This window comes from Diceros bicornis, chromosome 5 (assembly GCF_020826845.1).
Source record: "Diceros bicornis minor isolate mBicDic1 chromosome 5, mDicBic1.mat.cur, whole genome shotgun sequence".
Lineage (NCBI taxonomy): Eukaryota > Metazoa > Chordata > Mammalia > Perissodactyla > Rhinocerotidae > Diceros > Diceros bicornis.
This window is the reverse complement of record NC_080744.1, coordinates 51,156,487-51,180,598: the sequence shown is the minus strand read 5'-3', so window position 1 is coordinate 51,180,598 and position 24,112 is coordinate 51,156,487. Positions and strand designations below refer to the sequence as shown.

The 24,112-nt window shown below is 36.9% G+C and overlaps 1 protein-coding gene across 2 annotated transcripts in view; it reads left to right on the top strand.

Moving 5' to 3' along the window:
• The window catches only part of PRTG (protogenin), a 123,700-nt gene that overhangs the window by 72,191 nt on the left and 27,397 nt on the right, over positions 1–24,112 (top strand). For both annotated transcript variants that reach the window (XM_058541638.1, XM_058541637.1), the window contains exon 12: positions 24,012–24,107. In XM_058541638.1, the coding sequence (XP_058397621.1) occupies positions 24,012–24,107 (96 nt within the window). The remainder of the gene's footprint in view (positions 1–24,011; positions 24,108–24,112) is intronic.

Below are 24,112 nucleotides of genomic sequence, written 5' to 3'. Positions count from 1 at the left end.
TACCATGAACATTAGATTTGGAAATCAGTGCTTCCTGAGCTTTAATATGTGTATGAATTACCCAGGGATCTTGTTAGAATGCAGATTTTAATTCAATAGGTCAGATTGGGGCCTGAAATTTTTGCATTTCTGCTCACTTTGAGAGGTAAGGGTCTAGACCAAGGAAGGGTAGGCAGACTTTTTCTATAATGGGCAGATAGTAAATATTTTAGGCTTTGTGAGTGTTATGGACTGAATGTTTATGCCTTCACTAAATTTGTTTGTTGAAGCCACAACCGCTAATGTGACTTTATTTGGAGACAGGGTGTTTGAGGAGGTGATAAATGTTAAATGAGGTCATAAGGTTGGGGCCCTAACCTGATTGGGCTGGTGTCCTGACAAGAAGAGGAAGAGACACCAGAGCTCTCTTTCCACCATGTGAGGACACAGTGAGAAGGTGTCTGGCTGCAGGCCAGGAAGAGAGCTCTCGCCAGAAACTGGACTGTGTCAGGCCTTGATCTTGGACTTCCAGTCTCCAGAAGTGTGAGAAATTAATTTCTGTTGTTTAGGCCATCCAGTTTGTGGTATTTTGTTATGGCAGCCCAAGCAGACTAATACAGTGGGCCATTTGGTCTCTGCCACAAGTATTCAACTCTGCCACTGTAGCATAAAAGCAGCCATAGAAAATATATATGTGCATGGGTATTAGTTATGTTCCAATAAAACTTTATGGACACTGAAATTTGAGTTTCATGTAATTTTGATGTGTCACAAAATATTATTACTTTAAAATTTTTTTTTCTGACTACTTAAAAATATAAAAACCATTTTTAGCTGGCAGGGTGACCCAAAGGCAATGGGCCATATTACTAAAGTCTGCCAGTTCCAGGTGTAGACTCTGTAGTTTTTGCTCTTCTAAGTGCAGTCCCAGGATGAAGAGCATAATCTGGAAGCTTACTGAAATGCTGAATTTCAGCCTTCCGTTTTCCCTCTTCCCCAGAACTACTGAATCAAAGTCTTCATTTTAACAGGATTCCTAGGTAAATAGTATGCATTTTAAAGTTTGGGAAGCACTGGTCCAGATGACCTAGTAATATTTTCCCTAAATAGCCAATATTTATTCTTTATAATTTAATAACTTGTGGCTTTAGTTTGTTATTCTTGTTAGAAATCTTTCGGAAATTTGTTTTTGTGCCTTCTAGGTTCCTGTATTGCTGACTTTCCTGTCAGGCCAATTATAGTTTTTAATTATCGTTACCACTAAGCCTCTCGTTAGTCCATTTTTATTATACTTTTTATTGCCTCTCTTGTTTCTAGTCATATTTCCCCATACTTCTCAGTGTTCACAGGGGGAAAAAAATGGTCTTTCGTGGGCATCATCATTCAATCAGTGCATTTCTTCCCAAACATCCTGGGCATGGAGGAATCACAGGCTCTCAGGTATAATCTTCCAGTTTGGACCCTTTGTCCCTGTGTTTTGTTGGCCACTGAGTGCTCATTCACAACTTCATTCTTTCATTCTCAGATATTTACCAAGCTTATTCTGTGGTCATCCCTGTGTTAGGGTGCAGCCATGTTCAATGTAGACGTGATCACACCGTTTGGGGAACTTAGAGTCTAGGAGGAAGACCGATAATTAAATAAGCAATTAAAATAAAGTGTGATCAACTCTTTGATAGTGAACATCAGATTGTTGTTATGGTACTTGGCAGGAGCTTTAGATCTATTTCAGGACTGCAATGGGGATGGCTTCAAAGAAGAGGTAACATTTATGTTGAGATCTAAAGAAAAAGTAGGATTGGGGCTGGCCTGGTGGTGTAGTGGTTAAGTTCGCATGCTCCACTTCTGCGGCCAGGGGTTCCCAGGTTTGAGTCTCCGGCGCGGACCTACTTTCTGCTCATCAAGCCATGCTGTGGCAGTGTCCTACATACAAAATAGAGGAGAGTGGGCACAGACGTTAGCTCAGAACCAATTTTCCTCAGCAAAAAGAGGAAGATTGGCAACAGATGTTAGCTCAGGGCCAATCTTCCTCACCAAAAAAAAAAAAAAACAGAAAAGAAAAGAAAAAATAGGATTAGCCAGGCAAAGTGGCAGGGACCAGATACAGGTTATATGGGGCCTGATGAAATAAATAATATATAGTAAAATAAATAAAATAATAGAATAAAAATAATATAAAAACATACTGTAGGCACAGGGCCTTGAATAGACCCTATGTAAGTAAAGGGCTCTGAAACTCACGCGTCATACCTTTTGGGTACATCTACCTCTACAAAGAGGGAATGACAGAACTCAGGAAATACTTAGGGAATGGTGAAATTTGTGTGGGATGGCCGGGAGGTGAGGGGGGAGCATGTTCTGGAGGAACTGAAGTGTTTCTGTGACCGCAGAGTGAAGCTGGAGAGCCCACAAGAGGCCAGGTCCTGGTGAGCCGTGTGAGGGAATGTGGGCTTTATCCTAAGGGCAGTGTGGCAAGTCATTAAATGATTTTAAGCAAGGAGTGACTGGATTAGATTTATGTTTAGAAATATCTCTCTGTTGCGGTATATAGAATGTAATGCAGAGAATAAGATACGAAGCAGCTGAGCTCTGCTTCTTCCCTGAAAGAGGGGGTTTTGTGAACTTTCTTTTTCACCTACTTTCTGGTTCAGAGATGTTCCAAAAGTCTATACTCCAAGTTTGCTGCAGTCCTACTGTACATGGCAATTTCCGTGTATACAAATAATAAAGATTCCTTCAGAAAACAGCTTATGCTGTTGTTTTAAATCAGTTTATACTCAACTTTTTGGGACTATAATCATTGTATAAAATAATATCCACCAAATCAACAAATTTGGAAATTTCACTGTGTAGACCCTCTTCAAAAATCATTTATAAAGAGTTAGGTACATAGGAGTTAAAATGTACAAAAGCATATCTTAAAAAAAAAAAAAAAAGCCTGCTGTTTTATAAGGGGAAGGTATTTGGACCTTTGGTTTATGCCTGTCTTTAAGCCAATCCTGTAACCATGTTAAAGTGTTTTAATTTGCTTGAGTTAGCTCTCAGGAGGCATCCAGCCACAAATCTAATGATATATTCTGTCCTCTGAGAAACCCTAATTACTCTTGATTTGGTACATCTCGTTTTAGGCAACTGTGATACTGCCAAATTAGTTAAATTTTATGTTTTTATATGAACAAGGAAATAAAGGAAACATAGCCATGGATTCCATAAACCCGTAATATGAACTGTTCTTTGAATCCACAGTGTGAAGCCAGGAGCGTTTAGCAGTCACTCAAAAGGAGAATATTTTGGAGCCCACTCAGCTACTATCACTGAGGTTCAAGATGGGCGCTTAGAGCTACAATACTGTTTATAAATCCCGGGTAGCACTGCGTGAATATGGTTAGTACCGTGTTTTATGGAACTCACTAGGTTTCACATAGAGAGGCTCCCTTGCTTTCTTGGTTGTTCTCTTGGGTCTCTACTAGAAGGCTTATGACACAGATGCTCCTTGGCCCTACAAATCAGAAAATGAACTCTATTTAGAAATTACTGATAATGGGCTGCAGTTACCATTAGATTAATGTAAATTAATTACCAGTAAATTAATCACAAAATTGAAACCATCCTTACAACATGCATTTTGACTTCTGTGATTTCTTCTCTTAACTCCTTGTGAAGACATTGCCTAGAAAATACTGCCAGTGAGAAATGCAAAAACTCTAATTTTAGGATTGATACAATATGTATTTTTCTCAGAACTTTATATATGTAAAAGCTACTTTAAATATATATAAATATATATAAATATATATATGAATATATATAAATATATATGAATATATATGAATATATATAAATATATATATAAATAATATATAAATATATATAAAGTAGCTTTAATAACATAAGTAGGTTTAATAACATAATATGGCCATCTATACCAATTGAATCATCATATCTTGTTTCATAAAATTGTCATATTAAAGTTTACCCCCACCTTAATTCTGGATTTTAACTTATTTTCCATAATTTTTAAAATTTAAAAATTAGTGTATATTGATTGAATGCACATATTCTGGACCACGCCCTGTATTGGGCACCAGGAATATGAACATAAGATGGCATGCCTGCCTCTAGAGTATTTAAGCTCAGCATGGAGGATCTATCAGCTTTCATAGAAAAATATGCTGGTAGAGGAAATTGAGGTATGGTCTGAGTATTCGAGAAGCACAGAGGATAAATGACTGATTTTACTGCATGATGAAGAATAGTTTGCCCACTAGAGAAATGGATGAAAATCATTCTCTCGTAGGAGCTTAAAATGTATACAAGCAAAAAGATTAAAGAGGTAGCTTCATTGGTTTGCTGTGGCTAAAACATGGGTTGCATTGGTAGGAGTTGTGTAGAGACTAAAACTGTAGAGTTAGATAGGGCACATGTTTTAAGGACCCTGTGTACCCTGATAGACGATTTGGTCTTTGTCCCATAATATAAGCAATGTGGAGCCATCAAAAGTTTTCAAGTGAGAAAGTGACATGGCTTGTTTTAGAAATGTAACTGTTAATGATATCGTAGAGGATAGGTTTAGAGAATGCAGTGAGTAAGGGCCAGGAAGGGGGCTACTGAAGACAGGAAATCAATAAGATGTTGTTGAAATAATCTACGATGATGAGAATGTAAGCTAAGACAGTAGTTTTGGGCTTGGAATAAGTAGGACTTGACTGACTACATGTGGGCCAGATGGAAGGCCTTCAGATATAGGGATTATGCCCAAGTGGTCTATGAAAAGATGCTCAACATCATTCAGGAGATGCAAATTTAAAATTTTAAACTACAATCAGATACCACTACATACCTATTAGAATGACTAAAAATTTTTAAAATGCCAAAACTGCCAATAACAAGTGCTGACATGGATGTGGAACACCTGGAATTCTTATGTATTATTGTAGGAATTCAAAATGGTACAGCCACTTCTGGAAAACAGTTTAGTGCTTCTCATCAAGTTAAACATGCCTGCACCATATGACCCAGCAATCCCATCCTAGGTATTTACTCTAGAAAAAGGAAAACTTATGTTCACATAAAAACCTATATACAAATGTATAGCTCTATTCGCAATCCCCCAAAACTGGAAACAACAAATGTCCTTGAATACCTGGGTGAATGGATAAATAAACTTTGATGTATCCATAGAACTGAAATACTCCTCAGCAATAAAAAGCAATGAACTATATTGCTACTTGCAACCATTTGTTGATGAATATCAATGGCATTATGCTGAGTGAAAGAAGCCAGTCTCAAAGGGTTACATTCTGCATGATTCCATTTATATGACATTTTCGAAAAGTCAAAACTACAGGAGTGGAGAACAGATCGGTGATTGCCGTGGATTGTGGACAGGGACAAGATTTAACTACAAAAGGGCAGCATGGGCAGTTTCGTGATGTGATGAAATTGTTTTGTATCCTGATTATGGTGGTGGTTATACAAATCTGTACATGTGTTAAATAGAACTGTACACGACAAAAGTTCAATTTTAGTGTATATAAATTTAAAAATTAAAAAAGAAGACAGGGTTTTGAGATCCTAGGTGGCCAGGGTTTAAATCCTTGTTCTCACCCACTAGGAGTGCGCTCTTAGTCAAGTTACTTCACCTCCATGATCCTCAGTTTGCTGTAAATGTCTAGGATATTGAGGATTAAATGTGCTAGTGCATGTGGAACCCTCAGCACAGTGCATTGTACATAATAAGTGCTCAATAACTATTAGCTGTTCGTTTCTTTTATCAGTTTCTTTTACTCGCCACAAAAGATACAGGAATTTTAAATAAGAAAGAAGCAAAGGGGATCAGGCAAATCATAGCTGCTATATTATGGAAGAAATAAAGATGGCAAATTCCAAACTGAATCTTGTAGCAAATCACAGAAGATATTTTGCACTTTTCAATATTTAAAAGCCTTTTTGTAATTTTTTTGTAATCCAATTGAATGCAGCAGCAGTACTATCATAATTTGCATTTCTGCCTCATAAATTCAGAGGATTGCAAAAAGCACTCAAGTGACATTATCCCCTGAAAACATAAATGCCTTATACTCTTGTGCTGTATATATTGTACTGTATCAGAATTTTATTAATGGCACCATATGGGATGTTACACCTAACAATTTTATTTCTCGCTTTGAAAAGATCATATTGGAGAAAGAGAAGGAAGGCAGCAATAAATGCCTATATTTTCTGAAACATTTTTTCACCATCTTTAAAAAAATAATAAAGTTTAACTTTCCATATCAAACCCAAAAAATAATTGGGAAAAGAATTTTGATGGTTTTTCCTGGGCTTGTATATTTTAGTCTTGAATAGTCATCACCTTTCAAAATGCTCTAAAACATGGAAAGCTCTGTGAAAAACATCTGTCTTGCTATTAAATAAGGAGTAATTTGTGAACAAAAAATGATGCACAGCTTTCTTTTTTTTTTTTTAAATAAAGCAAAGTTGGTTTTTTTCCAAGAACAAAATTGATGCATTTCCCTACATGGTCATCACTTTTGTAGGTTTGAAGTTGTTTTACTGCTTTAGCAGCTGTGTGGCAAGTTTTCTAGCAGACAATGGTGGTGGGGAGGGGGCTCGGTTGCATCTGGTTTCTCTTTGTAGAATGCCTGAAAAGTTGATATTTAGTGGTTTCTTGAGAAAGCAATTCATCTGTAGAAGAGGAACATTTTTAGTACCTAAATTAGCTTGCTGTGATTCATATGCATACGTTTTGTTTTCTTGCTTAAAAAAAAAAAGAAGAAAGAAAAGAGTAAAGAAAATCATCTACCCTAAAACTACATAGCACAGATAACCCTTTGACCTTTGGCACTGGGTAAAGATTTACAGTACTGTGGAGCCTTGCTTCACATGCCTGACTGAAAAGAACCCTAAATAAAGTAAGGCCCCTGTGGAGATGGAGAAAATAAGCAGAAGGATAAGGAAGTTCCATTATTTCAAGTGGCTGTGTTTTTTTCCCAAGTCTTTATAGTGAAATACCAATTGTGATGTGATTCCAGTTTTGAGTCTGATGTCACTTATGGTTGGGGTCTGATGTTAGAGTAGTTAGAGCCAGGGGTGCCCTGGGCAAAGCGTCCTTCTCTGTCTCCTTCCTCTCAGCAAATATCCCTCCCTGCCGGCTCCCTCAAATTAAATTTCCATTTGAAATGTCTTTGCTTTAGGGAACGCAAAACTATGGAGAACTTCAAAAAAACCCCAAAAACCCAGGCACTATTGAAATATGGGTAAGAATGGGAATCACCAATTGCTTCTGTCTTTATATGTTAAGTCAAATTTTTCTTCTGATATAAAATATAAAATGTACGTGAGAACACAATTAGTCCCACTGTTTGTCTCCAGAAAAAGAATTTTTAACTTAGTTCCAAATGACACTTCAAATTAAGGCATTTGAAGAAACTTTAATAATTTACTATCTAATGATGTTCATGTTTATTTAATAATTATTTAACTAATAGCTTCATACTAAATCTTTAACTTTATGTTTCTATCTCCTAAAATATCCCAGTATTCTCGATAGCACTCTGTATTTGTATTTTGAAGTTTATTTATTAAATTGATTTTACTGTTTTATTTTCTGCTTCCTTTCTAGATGTGCTAATAAAACCTCAATAAAATGGTAACAAATAAAAGCAGTGTTTCCTTGGTATTAGGAAGATGCTCATAGTTATTGATCAGCTTTTGATTGTTTTATAGGTCAGAACTTTCAAATGGTATTTTTATGAATGAAGGAAAAACTTCAGTAAGCATTTCATTTTCCTATTTTTAAGAATCTGTAAGCATGGTAAAATACTTGACATGACTTGTGAACAACACTTTTCCTTACAGAAAGGAAAACTCTTGTTGTAGGAAATTAAATCAGTACTGTCCATTCATCATACTGCACGTAAACTCAGACCACTCTGGAGATTTCTGGTGAATGTAAAGAATCTTTAGATGTGTGAGGTCCTTAAAGATCTAAGTAAGGTAAAGGAGAGGAGGTTTTTTAAATGCCACATTAGCACATGAAAGACACTTGAAGGTGGATGGAAAAGAAACATTTGCTGTATAGCAGTAATTATACTTGGGAGTTTTGTTTTGTTTTTGTTTTAAGCTTGTTCTTAAAAAAACTTAGTTAATGCAAATGAAATTTTAAGCTTTGTACGAATTACACGCTCCATGGGGTGGATGGGAGCTGCAAGACAGGCCATTACTGGAGGAAAATATTTTTTATCTTGGCCTTTAAAAATATTTTTGTATGTTGGCTTCATAACATACATAAGAGGACTGTCACACATGTATGTGTTATAAATAAATAAAGGTATATGTGTTATGAGTATGCATGCCGGAAAAAGAATTTATTAATAGAAGGTGAAATAAAAATATTTAGAGACCACTATTCTAAAATAGAGAATCAGATATTTCTAAGTAACTACCCCAGTTATGAAGCTTTACAGTCTAGAAGAGGAAATAGATATTAATTGAATCACCACATAAATTATCATTACAAACTTAGTAAGTGCTGTGATGGAGAATCATAGGGAGTTATAAGGCCATGTTATAGGCGACACTGTATAGTGTGAAGGTGGGGTCAGGCTGGGTTTCCCTGAGAAACTGATACTGAATTGAGATCTGAATGATAATAGAAGTTAATTAGGTGAAGGACCCTGGTGAGATAATGAAAGAATTAAAGAAGGCATAGCATAAACTGTAGTCATCAGAACAGGCTAAATACTGGTATATCTTCCTCTCTAAACAACCTGATTTATCAGTTGATTTGGATAAGCTAGTTGATAACATAATCCTGACAGAGTTTCTTGAAATTATACATATTTTTCTGTTCCATGTCGAGATGTTTGAAATCTTGAAAGACTTGGCCTAACAACCCAGAAAATGTAGGCTGTCCTACATAAGTGGAGGCCTCTCGAATTAGCCTAGATAGCTGACTCCATTAATAGTTACCTTGGTTTATCATAGCAGCTAGAGCAGTTGCTTCAGCTGCAGGTTAAAATGGCATCGGCTGTCTCAGCGTGCCAGGATGTTAACAGTAACTTATGAAACCTGTGCAGACAGTAGGCAGCACATTTTGCCCGATTATCACAGTTTATACATCTTCCCCGGTAGATTGTGTAAATGTATCTAACTAGAGTCGTTACTTCAAATTTATGTATCTCCTGCTTCCTTCTAAAAAAGAATTGGAGTGACTCAATACAGAAACACAAAGTTCAACAAAATAGAAAACAAGTAGGTGATTTAAGGCCCAGTGTTGGTAAGGGTTTGGGATTAAAGAACACATACTAATAGTAGGAGTGTAAATTGATACACAACTTTTCTAGGAATAATTAGGCAACACCAAAAAGGCAGGGTGGGGGAGTTATAATATGCATACTCTTTCACCCAGCAATTCCGTTAATAGACACCTATCATAAGAAAATAATAATGAACATGCAAAAACATTTAACCACAAGGATGTTGTTCACTGTAGTGTATAGGGTAATTTATAATTGTGAAAAACTGAGGAAAACCTAAATATTCAGCTACAGAGGTTTAATAAAATTAACTATGGTACATCCATACAATTTGAACAAATGTGGACGTTGAAAGAAATGTTTTAGAAGAATGTGTAATAACACAAATAGTTGTTCCCAGTATATTAAGTGAAAAAAGCGTGTTATAAAATACAAAAAATATTGAGTATGTGTGTATGTGGATAAGAAAGGGAATGAAAAAACATACAAGCTAATGTTCACAGTGCTTTTCTCTGGGTGCCGGTATTAAGAATATTTTATTTTTATTTCTTCTTTTTGCCTGTCTGAGTTTTATAAATTTTCTGTAACAAACATATATTCGATCATAATGAGAAAAAAACAGTAAAGTTTTTTAAATTGAATATACCTAAATGAAGAACTTGAAACAAAGATAAATAATGGTTGGATGAAGCCAGGATTATGGCTTCTTTATTGCATGCCATAAGATCCTGTACGGTTGCTAGAAATGCCTATAAATTTAGCTACGAGCTTCCTTGTAGCCAAAGCAAACCGCAAACACTGTTAGCTATGGAGCACAGGATATTTTAATTATTAGAGGAAGATTGTAATATACTAATTAAATTCCCAAAATACAGTACTTCCAGAAAAACTGTGTGTGCTCAAATTGTTGGAGATTCTCTATGAATCTATGTATTGAAAACCGTATTAACTTGTGCTTGACAATGACATAAGATAATAAGGAAAGAAGATTCTTGTGGTTTCTAGGATCATTTTATAGGATTTGGGATGACCTAGAGATATTAGTGGAAGAAACAATTAAAATAATTTTTTTGAGCTTTCACCTTTCTCCATCTGGATGGCCAATTATGATGATTTTTAATGTTTCCCTTTCTTGAATACACTCCCACTCTTTTCATAAAATGACCTTTTGTCTCAGAAGAAAAATCATGGCAGATGGGCCTTAAGTTTGACCCTACAAAACTATAGCAACTACATTTAAAACCTCTGAAAACTTCAAGAAGTAATGAGACACTCTTTTAAGAGGCCCATTTTTCTATGCATATTTCCATTCTGGGAAATTACAGCAGTTGTTTTAATCATATTAATTCTCTGTCCTATGTTGACTCAATCCCATACTGTATGCCCCTGATTCTTGGTATAATCTATTCCCATGCTGTGTACATATTACAAATTGGCATTCCAGTGTGACTCATTGAGAATTAAAAAAAAAAGAAATTTGCATTTGCATTATTTATATAAAAAAAATCCCAAATATTTCTAGAAATCTTACAAGACGCCTAAAAACGTGTTGGTGCTTTTCTTTTCTTTTTATTGTCCTCAGTGTCAGACAAGAGTTCAATACAAACATTCATGGGCCGGCCCCATGGCTTAGCGGTTGGGTGCGCATGCTCTGCTACTGGCGGCCCCGGAGGTCCGGGTTCGGATCCCGGGCACGCACCGATGCACCGCTTCTCCGGCCATGCTGAGGCCGCGTCCCACATGCAGCAACTAGAAGGATGTGCAACTATGACATACAACTATCTACTGGGGCTTTGGGGAAAAAAAAAGGAGAAGGTTTGGCAATAGATGTTAGCTCAGAGCCGGACTTCCTCAGCAAAAAGAGGAGGATTAGCATGGATGTTAGCTCAGGGCTGATCTTCCTCACAAAAAAAAAAAAATTCATGTGGATAAATATAAATAAATAGACATGAGATTGGCTGCTAAGAAAATTAGGCTATTCTGGGGTTAGAAAAGCTTTTGAAACTATAATATTCCTCTTCAACAAGCAATCTAACAAATTCGCCCTTACAAAAAACATGGATTTTAAGTTTTATTTCCCTTAATAAACCCTCAAGTCATAATCTAACCTATGTAGTATCCTTCCAGAAATGCTTAGTCTGAATCTAATAATGAGGAAACAATCAGATAAATCCAGATTGTGAAACATCTAGACTAGATTCTTCAAATCTGAATCTAATAATGAGGAAACAATCAGATAAATCTAGATTGTGAAACATCTAGACTAGATTCTTCAAAGATGTCATTGTCATGAAAGATAGGAAAGGGACAGGGAACCATTCTAGATGAAGGAGACGTCATGTGCAGTGTGTGACCCTCAGTTGGATACAGAGGTGGTGTGGGGGAACAGCTATAAAGGACATCATTGGGACAATTTGGGAAATTTAAAAATGCACTGTAAGACAAAATTGTGTTATTGTTAAATTTAATGGATGATGTAATAATGGTATTGTGGTTATGTAGGAGAGAACATTCGTGTCCAAGTATTTAGGTGTGAAGTGAAGTGTTGTGATGATTCAACCAAAAGAAAAAGTGTCTGTATGTACACTTGCACATACACACATAAATAAAAGAACAAGAAATAAAGCAAATATATCAAAATGTGTAAAAAATAATTTAAGAAGTTTAAAATGCCCTATACTGTGTTTTTAATCTTTAATCAGTACCTCCAAATTAGGAATGGTTTTATGATGATTAAGTGTATGGTTAAAACAGTAGCACTTCCAAAATAACAGATGTTGACTGTAAGAAACCTTAGATCTTCTGTTGAATGTTTTTTCAGAAAATCCTTTTGGTTTAACTTTGTATGCTCAAATGGTTGAGATTCTCTATTATATGTATTGAAAACCATTTTCAGATATATTGAATACTTCCCAGTACCCCAAAGATCTTCAGTGTCTTTCAATACCTGAAAGATTTAAGGTTTATATAGAATTTGAGTAGACTGTTTATAGCCAATTAACATGGTAATGACCTGCCTACACCAGCTTGTATCAAAGAACTCCCAGAATTCTCTTATCTGCTAACATTAAAATCGATTTCAGAGTGATACATTCAGCAAAGTTTAAATAAATTGTTGTAACATAGTGCTGCTTGTGAGTTCTAAAGGAGGCATAAATAAATAACGTAATCATGTTTTATCACTGTGATTGATGAAGCTGATATTTCACCAGCTTGCATTTCCCACTTGAGAAGAAATTTAAGATTGGTTTCAAGCTGTCTACCTGCATCTTTCCCGTCTTGCAAGCATGCTTTCAACTGCCGAGGACTGAGATTTGGAGGAATGGTTATCAAACCACAGATGTTTTTGCAATGAAACTGCACCTCCGACCAAGTCGCCGTGGTTCAGGAGATGATAGATGGTATTTTCATGTTGCCTCACAAAAGGGTCAAAATGGCATGGCGAGCCCATGACAGGGAAACGGAGAAATGTTAGTTCTGGAAGGAAATTTATTTCATGGCTTCAGGGTAAGTTTGGTTGTCATGAATAGGCTCTCTCTGTCAGTCTATAAAAATATTGTTTGTAAGGCAATGATGTATGTCAGACAGTGTATGTGTGTTGGCAGACAGAGCAGCTACTTAAACAAATGCTAAGCCAAGTACAGTAGCCGAAGTCAAGCACTTTGGATGCTTTTAGGAAAAAGATTGCTCTTGATAGAAATATCGACATAATCAAAGAAATTTATTTCATTTTCTTAAGTAAACTTCATTTGTAAATTTTATAGCCTCTTAATTGTTCTAGGAGACTGCACCTCTCCCCCATTCTAATACACTTTTTTGTGTTAAATTATAGATTCTTACAATCAGCAATCACTCTATTTTATTCAGTTTTAAGTTTTCAGGAACATGTATGTGGACCAACCTTACTAGTACTGTTCACATAAAGCTATCATCAATTTTGGGACAGTTAAGTAGCTGCTCTTTTGGAGTCTTCCTTTCTTTTCCTTCTCCCCACTCCAAAGGAAGTATCAACCCTTGGCATAATTCCATTAACTGATGGTGTGAGGGGAAGACTCAGGGGCAATGCTCACTTATCTTACAAAATTGGACCACTGAGGTGCCTTTCTTCCACGGGGATTCACAAAGGGAAAGGAGTGCCATAAGAAAAGGACATAAAAGATCAAAAACTGTGTTTGTGGGAGCCTCCAATATCACCTTCAGATTCGTTTTTCAGTGTTTGAATGTAAATCACCTTCATTCGTGACAGTGTTCAAGTGGAAATATTCAGCCCCAGATATTTCTTATCCAGATAGCCTCAAGTAATGCATTTGTCAAAAATGAAAAATAATTTTTAAAAAGAGTCTTACAAGCCTGATAGATGTATAAAAATGAAATCACATGATCAAAAAAAGAAGTTGTTGAGGGGAGTGGTTAAATAGAGATTATCAATAGGATATACTTATTTTGGTAGGAAACTGATTCTCCAATGGCATATACAAAGAACTTTCTTCTAAATTATCCTAAACTCAGTAGGAGAGGGGATGTTTTTACTGGGAATGAGAGGTGTTATTTGTCTTAAGGCCCCTCAGGGGGGCAGAACAAAAGGGACTGAGTCATTTCAGGTTTAGACAAATATTCTACCATCAGCTTCCATAGAGAGCTGTTCTGCAGAACACACAGGGAAGGTTGGGAGTGTGGGGGATTGCCCACTCCATCTGCCATTCTGTCTACTTTACATTCAAATATTCTATGTTACCACAAAACAGATTGATCATTAAAAAAAAAAAACTTCCTTTAAATGTATAATGCAAAGTGAAAAATGTGTATGATTAACATTCTCTTATAGAAATTCAGTTTATAAACAGAAGGAGAATGAATTTTTAATATAGGCTTAAAGTAAAATTCACATTCTTTTAGCTAAAAACCTCTATTTTTAAGTCAGCATACTAGCAGATCTACGTAAGACATAATTTTAACCATCATGAATTAACTTTTTTCGTTCTAACGTAAGTCTGGTGATACAAGACAAAGAATGCCCTCTTAGAAGAGACTTACTCCCCTCATCGCAGTGCGGTTTAGAGGGAAGAAACACTACAGGTCTCATAACGTTGGGATAACTTGAAGGCAAACCACATTGTTTAAGTGTGATTTGTGTTTTCATTACTGTGCTTAAACATAGCATTTCAAAGCAGAGTATTTCCCTCTGCTTTCCTTTCCCACCCATCCCCCTTAGCATTTTTCCTGCTCCTCTGCTGCTGGGCCTGACTTGGGCTGGCCCCAGATTCTATGTCAGAGGCCATGACCCAGGTGTCACAGCGGTCCTACTGCCGGCCTCTTCTCTGAATAATTATATGGGGGGTATTGTGTTGGAGGAAGAGGCTTGGGGGCAGTGCAGTCACCCTGGCTGGCCAGGCCAACCAGCTCTCCAGTCAGACTGCAGGAGAACAATGGGCCTGAAAAGGCTCACACAAAACCTTGTAGCACAAAAGATTAAATTAAAAATGGACATTTGGCCAGACACTAGGTTTCATCCTTCAGAATTTCACCCTTCTCACTTATTCTGAGCATTTCCTGCATAACGTTTTCAGACTTCACATATACTGATCTTATATCAGCAAATTTTCAGATTGCCACTTACCTTCACATATATATACTAATTTATTTGACTATTTTTAATGCTTTGAAGCTATCTTAATTGTCACACTTTGTTGCTAATATAAACAAAACTTTTCTATACCAGTATTTTAAGTAAATAATTCAAAGTAGTGCATAGTGATTTCTAAAGTAATACTTTATAGCTTCTTAAGACATTTTATTCAGCCACTTGAGCATGTTCCGTGTCTGTAAACTGAACAAGTGGCAGGGGGAGTGTCCTAAAATAGATGCGATTTTTATCTTCCTTTGGTCCTAGGAGGATTATTTTTCCCACCACCTGAGAAGTTTCCATGGAAGTATGGGGAATAAAACTTATTAAGTCTTTACCAGATTTGAATTTTAGACATGATGTCAGAGGTGGACTCACTCTTGTGGGGTTAAGTTTTCTCATGGTCCTGACCTCAGGTTTTCTCTTAATTTTATCTGCCCCTGACCTGTCTACTCTGGCCTGGCTCTGTTCAAGGCTTCTGAAGCCTCACCAGCAAGCAGCAGCTGAAAGAGACAAAGGCCTGGTTTTCATGATCCCACTGTTATCTCTTATTGTTGGTCCACAGCTAAACACTTGGTAAACAATTGTTTTCTAATATGCATTTTCCAGGAAACCAAACTTCTAGATATGTTAGTGTTACAGCAAAGAATTCCTAAAGTTTGAATTGATGTCCATCAGTTTTATTGTCCAAGTTCATCTCCAATCAGAGAATACTTGGTCTTCATAGTGTTTGGGGGAGGTATGGTGTGGGAACTTCCTACTAAATGAGCCTATTAGTTTTTACCTTTTATATCTTGAAGAACTGTAAGGACAGAACAACGATCAAAATTCAATAGGATTGGAATTCTTAAATGTTTTCTCCTTAAAGTAAAATTAATTTATTCCTTAACATTTACATCTTTGAGTTCTGCTTTTGTTCTACTGTGTATTGATTACTTTGAATGTACATTAATATCACCCACTTTTTCAGGGCCTATAACCTGGCCTCTTTCAGAGAGAACCTAAAACCCAGAAATGGGGAAAAAAGGGATTTAAGTCACAAAGCCACTCAGTAGGAGAGGATGCCATTCTTATTTTATAGGGTTGTTGTAAGGATTATTTAAGATAATGCATATAAAAGTACATAGTAGCTTGCATATAAAAGATAATACATTTTCTTCAACTACTTTGATTACCAAAGCAATTCGTATCTGTTATAGAACACGTAGAAATACAGGAAGCAAAATAACCAAAACTTCTACCACATGGACATAGATACCACTGTTGACCTTTTGATACCTATCAGAAGACAATGCATTTTCATTCCTCTTTAGAGCTCTGCCTCCAATGTCCTGCCATTTCCTTGCTACTTAACTCCACTGCTGCTCCCACCCCCCACCGCTTCCTGATGAGTCTACTCTGTTGAAAGACCTAGATGCCAGATGCCATTCTTGCCCTTGGTGACATTTCTGCAGTATTGGACATTGTCAGCCAATCTTCTTCTCTTGGCACCTGTGACATTTTACCTTCCTGGTTCTCCTCACTTCCTTTTTCACCCCCATGTTTCTAGTCCCTGCTGTCTTTTCTCTCCCTTGGCACCCCATCCTCTGTGTTGATGACTGCTGAATGTGGTTCTGCATCCTAACTGCTGGCTCCAGCCCACACTTTGAGTCACCCACTGGTCAGCCCTCTGAATGTTCCTCTGGCATCTCTGATTCAGCATGTCCTTGGCTCTGCCAGCCATGTCCTCTTCCATTTCTGCCGGTCGACCCAGACTGGAAACTTGGGAGCTTTCTTACTCCTTGTTCTCATTCATCCTGTCTCTCAACAATTCCGTTTGGTGAGCTGCCTTCCATGTCTACATAATAAAATCCTCAATGCCTAGCCTGGCTCTCAAAGCTCTCTGAGATCTGCCCCCAGCCTGACTTTTCTCTGTGACCCTCATGCACCCTTTACTGAACTCTTCCCTGTTACCCACCCCTGGTCCAGGGGTGCTGTCCCTGAGCCGTTGCTTATACTCTTCCCTTGGTCTCCATCTCTTCTTCCCTATGCCTCCTGTGCACTTCTGCTCAAATGCACTTCTGTGAAGCCCTCCCCACCCCCTAAACTAGTAGTAACCGTTCCCTCTTTTGAATTCCCTTACAGTTTTAACAAATCTCTTTGCAGCAGTTATTCCTATCTTGTAGGTATTACTTATTTATACCTTTGTGTTAGCCCCCCTAATGCACTGTTACCTAAACAGATTTGAGAACAACTGATATATTTCAACTTCCTAATCCTAAAGATGAGGAAAATGAGGTCCAGGAGACTGCCTTCACAGCCACACAACTACTAAATCCAAGGTTAAAATCCAAATCCCCTAATTCTCAAACCAGCCCTCTCCTCTACATTTATTTGTTTAGCACTAAAGAGCACCTCATTTAATCCCCATTTTCTAGATCATAAAGTTCACTTCAACCCAAGTAGTCTGGTTCCAGAGTCTAACCTTTAATCACTACACCAGCCTGACCTTCTCCAGGAGAGGGAGCAGGGATTAGGAGTCACAGGATGCTAATAGTAATTATTTTATATTATTACTGTTGATATTTTTATCAGTTTGTTGTTATTATTGATGTTATTATTATACACAGGCACTCTTTTAGGGACTTTATGTGAGTTAATTTATTTCCTCCTCCCAATAGCCTCAAGAGGTAGATGCTATTACCATCATCATATTCATTTTATAGGTGATTTTGACCAAGGTACAGAGAGAGAAAATAACTTCCCCAACTTACACAGTAATGACCAAGCTAGAATTGGAATCCAGGCAGTCTGGGTCTGACATCTCAGCCCTTAACCAAGGTGCTAGACTGTCTGTTAGCTTCTTAGTAGCACTGAGTCGTTAGGAAAGTTGTCTTACTTCTGTTTGTCTCAGCATCATCCTCTGTAGAGGACAGGTGACAAAAACAGTACCTAGCTCACAGAGTTTTTAAAAGTTCATTTGAAATATTTATATGTATGACCAACACTGATCCAAGGCAGCCCTTCTCCCTTTTACTGCTTTGCGTTTCATGAAGTCTTGCATTTGGTAAAACTTAAGCAATTGCCGTATTTCGTGCATATCTGTTTTGAATTGCTTGTTCATCATTTTCAGCTGGTGTCACCTTGTTAGCTGGATGAGTGGGGTCATCACTGTCCTTGCAGGCACACAGATGCCATCTAGTGATGGAGAAGAGAAACACAAGTTAATCAAGTAAAACTCGGGAAGAAGGCATGGGTTTTTTGTTGTTTTGTAGTTAGGACACTATTATACCAAAGTTTTTAGTAGGTTACTTAAGATGTTGCATAAATGTGCAGTTAATATACTGTTGTTGTTGAATCGTATACTTTTAGAATGGAATTAGACTGATTCTTTATTAGAGCATCTTTAAAAGATTTTGGCATTACAGACAGTCTCATTTTATTAATCTTTGTTTTTCTTGTTCTGAGTTGTGGTCACTGAGGATAATAAACACCTAATTGTTAAAACTGGATATAATTAACAAGATGAATTAATTTGTTGTGTCCATGTGCTTGCTGTTTCTAATGCTAGTCCTCAAACTTCCATATTTCATTTTCGTGAAATGATCTACTGTTCTTCCGTTAGGGAAGAAATCTATTAAGTTATTTTCCAAAGCATTTATCATCATCAGGTTGTTTCTTTGTTAGCAGATGAAAGGTTATTAGATTAATATGGAAGACATGGGTGAAGGTGGATTTGACACTGAGAGGATTATAAACCATGTGACATGGTTGCCAAAACAGCAAGCATTCTCAGTGGCCATAAACACAAAACACAGTTCATTCAATCATACTTAGAAGTCAGACACACACTTGAGAACCTTTTCCTGCCCTACGTACTAGGGAATATTAATGAGGACATAGAGTATTTGCTAATTGCTAATTTGCTGTGGGATTCTGGATTCTAGACCTTGCTTGTATGAACAAACATCTTTGGGGCTGGCCCGGTGGCGCAAGCGGTTAAGCGAGCGAGCGCCGCTTCGGCGGCCCAGCGTTCGCAGGCCCAGATCCTGGCCACGCACCAACGCACTGCTTGTCAAGCCGTGCTGTGGCAGCGTCCCATATAAAGTAGAGGAAGATGGGCAGGGATGTTAGCTCAGGGCCAATCTTCCGCAGCAAAAAAAAAAAAAGAGGAGGATTGGCATCAGATGTTAACTCAGGGCTGATCTTCCTCACAAAAAAAAAAAAACCATCTTTGATATTCATTTGACTTCAAAAAGATGATTCCCAAATTTAAGGGCACCATATTTTTGGTAGTACCTTTTCTGTTCTCCCAGGGAGCTTTATTGACATAATAACAACGACAATTATGTTATATGTTTACTAATTATAGGAAGTGTACAAAGTACTTAATAGGCATGATTTCATCTAATACTCTTAAAATCCCTATAAGAGATTATATCTCTATTTTTCAAGTAAAAGTAAATGAGGCTTAGAAAGCTAAGAAACTTGCTCAAGACTATACAATTAGTGAATAATATATACAGACTTCATTTACCAATCAACCCCCTTGGTAGATTGAAATTAAAAGCAAGAGTTATGTCCTTCTAATCCTTGAGTCTTTCATACCGTGTCTGACTTTTAGTAAGCACTTGATATAAGTTTGTTTGATGCCTGTGAACTCTTTCTTGGCCAGCCAGACTCTGATTCTGACTCCTCCTCATGTAAAACAAACTCAAGTAGAAGAGCTGGTGGTGAGAATGGATCAGAAAGGAAAGAAGGTGAGGCAAGTCCTACAGCCAGTGGAGAAAAGATAAAGGATGTAGCCATAGCAGTGTTTTGGGAAGGAGATTTTCATTTTTTGACCAAAGGTTGACCCTCTAATAAAGGAAAGACAAGCTCATTTGGCTAGGATCACAATCACTTCATATTAAGCTGACAGTCCAGAGCTGAACTGTGCTGAATCAAAGCTTTTAGGGTCAGATTTGTGTTAAATTAATTTGAGCTTTCTTTCCTGACCCTTCATCTTTATATATTGCTGTATCTTTAAGCGAGTTTAATGGTTAATCCAAATACTACCAATTTGAGCCATCACCCCTGGGACCATTAAGAATTAGTCCTATTAGGAGTGATTTTTATTCTCCTTGTGTTGAATTTTGAAGGGACCAGAACCGACTCTCTCCCCTCTCTTTCTCCTCCTTCCTCGCTGGGTTTCAAGAAGGCCTGCACGATTTTTTGTGGCTGCTCTTCCTGACTTTGCTGTTTTCCCCCTAAACCACATAGTCTAAGTCTGCTGAGTCTCGTGTAACCGAGCACCAAATACGTGGCAATGCTTGACTCAAGAAGGGCAGTAAGAAGCCTTGGGAACGGGTTCCCTGTGGCACTTCACAGTGTTGATCCTGGGTCTCTGCTTTGTCCCTTAGGCATCGGAGGGTCTTTGCAGAACTGTGGAGTTTTAGGACTTGTGCTACTTAATGCTGAGGTGCATCCTTTATGCATTTACCTGTATTTATTATATTTGTCCTAAACTCTGTTTTTTTACTCTGTATCTTTAATTCTGTTAATTATGTAGCTGTTCTCTGTTTTCTTTCTTAGCTGATAACTTATTGACTGATAATGCTCATGTTAACGTTATTTGAGGGCTCTGGTCCCTGGTTCTCTTAAATTGACAAACAGTACATGAAATCCAGTTTCAAACAAACTGATAAACGAGAATGAGCCAGGTCGTTCCAGAGTCTCTGGATCCTAACAAACCAAAATAATATAGTGACCAGATTTTGAGATTGGAGTTATAGTTTTTAAAGCCATAGAGGGGCACATGGCAAATCCACATGACCCACTGCTTAGCTTGGCCCCAACCTGGCACTTTTTATTTTTTAAAATGAGATTCTTCATAGAGCATCAAGAGTAAATCACATGTGAAAAATGTGAATGGGCTTTCCCTCTCCTTTAAATTATTTTTTCCACATAATATGTCCTATAAATTTATTTTTTCTTCTAAAATAATTTCCAAAATGATCCTGGTTCTTGTTTTCCCTTTTGTGTGTGGATAGAAGGGAATCTCATGCACCTGATGTACTTGTTTTGCCCTCTCGATGGTTTGCCTTTTCCTGACCTCAGGTAAACTGGCAGGTGGAGGAGGCTGGCACTGGAGATGGATTCTCTGGCTACTTGGATGATTTCCAGATGGACGTCAGAGGAGCTGCAGCTCCTCACGCTGGGCTTGTTGGAGTCTGTGCTGGGTAATGGCCCGGGGCTGGGTGTGTTAAGGAGGCAACTCTGTTCTCTCATCTTCTCAGAACACACAAGCTGCTTCTGTCTGATCAACCAAAAAAAGGTTATTTCTGAGTTTAAAATTTAGAGTAAGCAGTTCATTTTTTAAAGAAGAAGAAGGGAAAACTTGAAGAATCAATTTTAAGACTGAAAAAAAATAACCATTCCAGAGAAGTATGCATGAAGTTTTGATTGATTGTTTTGCATAGTAGAAAAAAGATTAATCTCTCCACCTATATTCATAACACTCATTAAAATCAGCTTTCTGTGAGAGAGAGCTGTATCCATGACTGGCTTCCTGAGAATGTGAGCTGCTTTGGGCAAATTCTGTCTCATCCTTCCTTTTCTGTATCTGCTACATTCCTGACATAATACCTCACACTCAGGAGGCTTTCCTGAAGTTACTCTTCTAATTGAGTAGAGACAGAATAAAGCAACATTTTTGAAGGTTGCACTATGAATTTATGAAGAACTAGACTGTAGAGCGCCAACTGAATTCCATTTGTACCCATTCAGAGGGAGTATTTGTAATATTGAACTCAAGATTCACTTGACTAATGAGTTCAGCAATATGTTAGAAGGAAAGAAAGAAGAAAACAGATTCAAGTGAAGTAGCCGTTAATCTGAACCGAAACCTTTGAATCTTAGAATTTCAGTGTTGAATGTTGGAAATCATTTGAGTGATAAAATCCAAATGTGTTTCTATGTTTTCTGATAATTATTTTATAAAATGTTTGAAAAGATTTCTATTTTAAAATTCATTATGAGGAGACAAACTTACTTGCTATGACAGAGGCATGTGTATTTGTGTAAATTTGAAGGCCCTGTGCTTTGTCATAGAAATATCCCCAAGTTCTTGATTCAGCTTTGTGTGACATTGGACATCGTATGGCATTGGACATACACTTTTGAACCAGTTTATAAAATGGGAATAATGTATATCTTAGAGAGTTTTGTGATACTCAAGAAAACATACCTAAAAAACATTTTCTATAGGATAGACAAATGTTATTAGTCTTCCTACCTTCCTATCTAGAAAGTACAGAAATTTTCTAAGTTGTATAAATTTTTCTTCTTGTGTTTTTAATTTTGTCAAAACAAATAGAAATAAAAAGTTTATACTTTAGGACATCCTTTTAATGCATTTTAATATTAAATATTAGAATATATTTACCAGTTTCTAAAATATTTATACAAACTTTTAAATTACTTTGGAGAGTTTAATAAACTTCACATTTTATTTTTGGATTTTTAAATTTTGAATTCACTCTAGAATTATCTTTATTCTTTGATTCTAAGTCCTTTTCCATATTGGATATATCTCTCAAGAATGATTGTTTTCCCACTTCTGGCTATATATCAAAAGGAAACAAAATCAGTATCTTGAAGAGATATCTATACCCTCATGTTCAGTGCAGCATTATTCACAGTAGCCAAGATATGGAAACAACCTAAATGTGTGTCAGTGAGTGAATGGGTAAGAAACTGTGGTGCGTATGTATGTGTGTGTATATATATATATGTGTGTATACACACACACACACACACACACACACAATGGAATATTATTCAGCCTTACTAAAGAAGGAAATCTTGCCATTTGTACAACATGAATGAACCTAGAGAACATCATGCTAAGTAAAATAATCCAAACACAGAAAGACACTTACTGCATGATCTCACTTGAATGTGGAATCTGAAATAGTTGAACTCATAGAAACAGAGGATAGAGTGGTGGTTGACAGGGGTTGGAGGGTGGAAGAAATGCAGAGATGTTGATCTAAGGGTACAGAGTTTCAGTTATGCAAGAATAAGTTCTGGAGATCTAATATACAGCACGGGGGCTATAGTTATATCAATAACGTACTATATACATGAAATTTGCTAATGCTATTTTTTGCTACTAATTTTCTAATAATAATAGTGTAGATCTTAAGTGTTTTCACTGCACACACAGAGCAAAAAAATGGTAACTGTGTAAGATATGGATATTTTAATTAGCTTGTTTGTGGTGATCATTTCACAGTGTATACGCATGTCAAACATCAAGTTTTACACCTTAAATATATACTACTTTTATTTGTCAACTGTACCTCAATAAAGCTGGGGAAAAAAATACATTATTCTGAATAGTATTTATTTTTTGCCCTAAGTACTCTATGGTTAAATGTTGTCATAAACAGTTACATTTAAATGTATTTATATTGTTCAACTTCTTGAATATCTTCTAAAGTATATCATTTAAATTTTATAATCATTTATTTCCTCAAAGGCCTGAAAAAATTTTTTGTTTTAATATGGGATGGACTTTAGTTTTCATATTGTGATGGTTAGCGAGGACCAGTAGAGGGAGCTCCAACTCATCTTTCTTGGTGAATTTAGCTCTCAACTTGAAAATGTAGGTTTGTGGAGAAGGCACACTTAAAAATAAACTTAACACATGGTTATTAAAATTTTCAAAGGATGAAAATTGTAATTCTCCTTAACTTTGAGGGGGGAAACAGTCTCACTCACATTTCCATGCTTTTAAGTAGACTACCCTCAAATAACTAAGCAAAAACTTCTACACATGTAACCTCTTATAAGTGATCCATCACACAACCCAAGACTTTTAAAATCAAGACTCTATCTCTGGTCAGTTGAGGAGGAGGAGGAAGAGTGATGGTGATAATGTTATTGTTTGAAGTGAAGGTAAGTAAGGTAAAATTTGAAATAATTGGTAGATAGTCACAATAGCAATGTTATACTCAGGTGAATTGCTGAGTCATTCTGTAGGATAGGGAGAGAACGAAAATTTCCTTTTACTTGGAAATGTTATGCTTTGAGAAGGTTTTTAAATCAAAATCTAGAAAGGCTCTAGAACCTTTGCTCATACCTAGAGTGCTAGACCTAATTATTACCTGTTGCTTTCTTTATAGACCCCAGAAGAAAATATCATGTGAGGCTGCTGGCTTACAGCAACGTAGAAGATGGCTATCAGGCAGACCAGACAGTCAGCACGCCGGGATGCGTGTGTAAG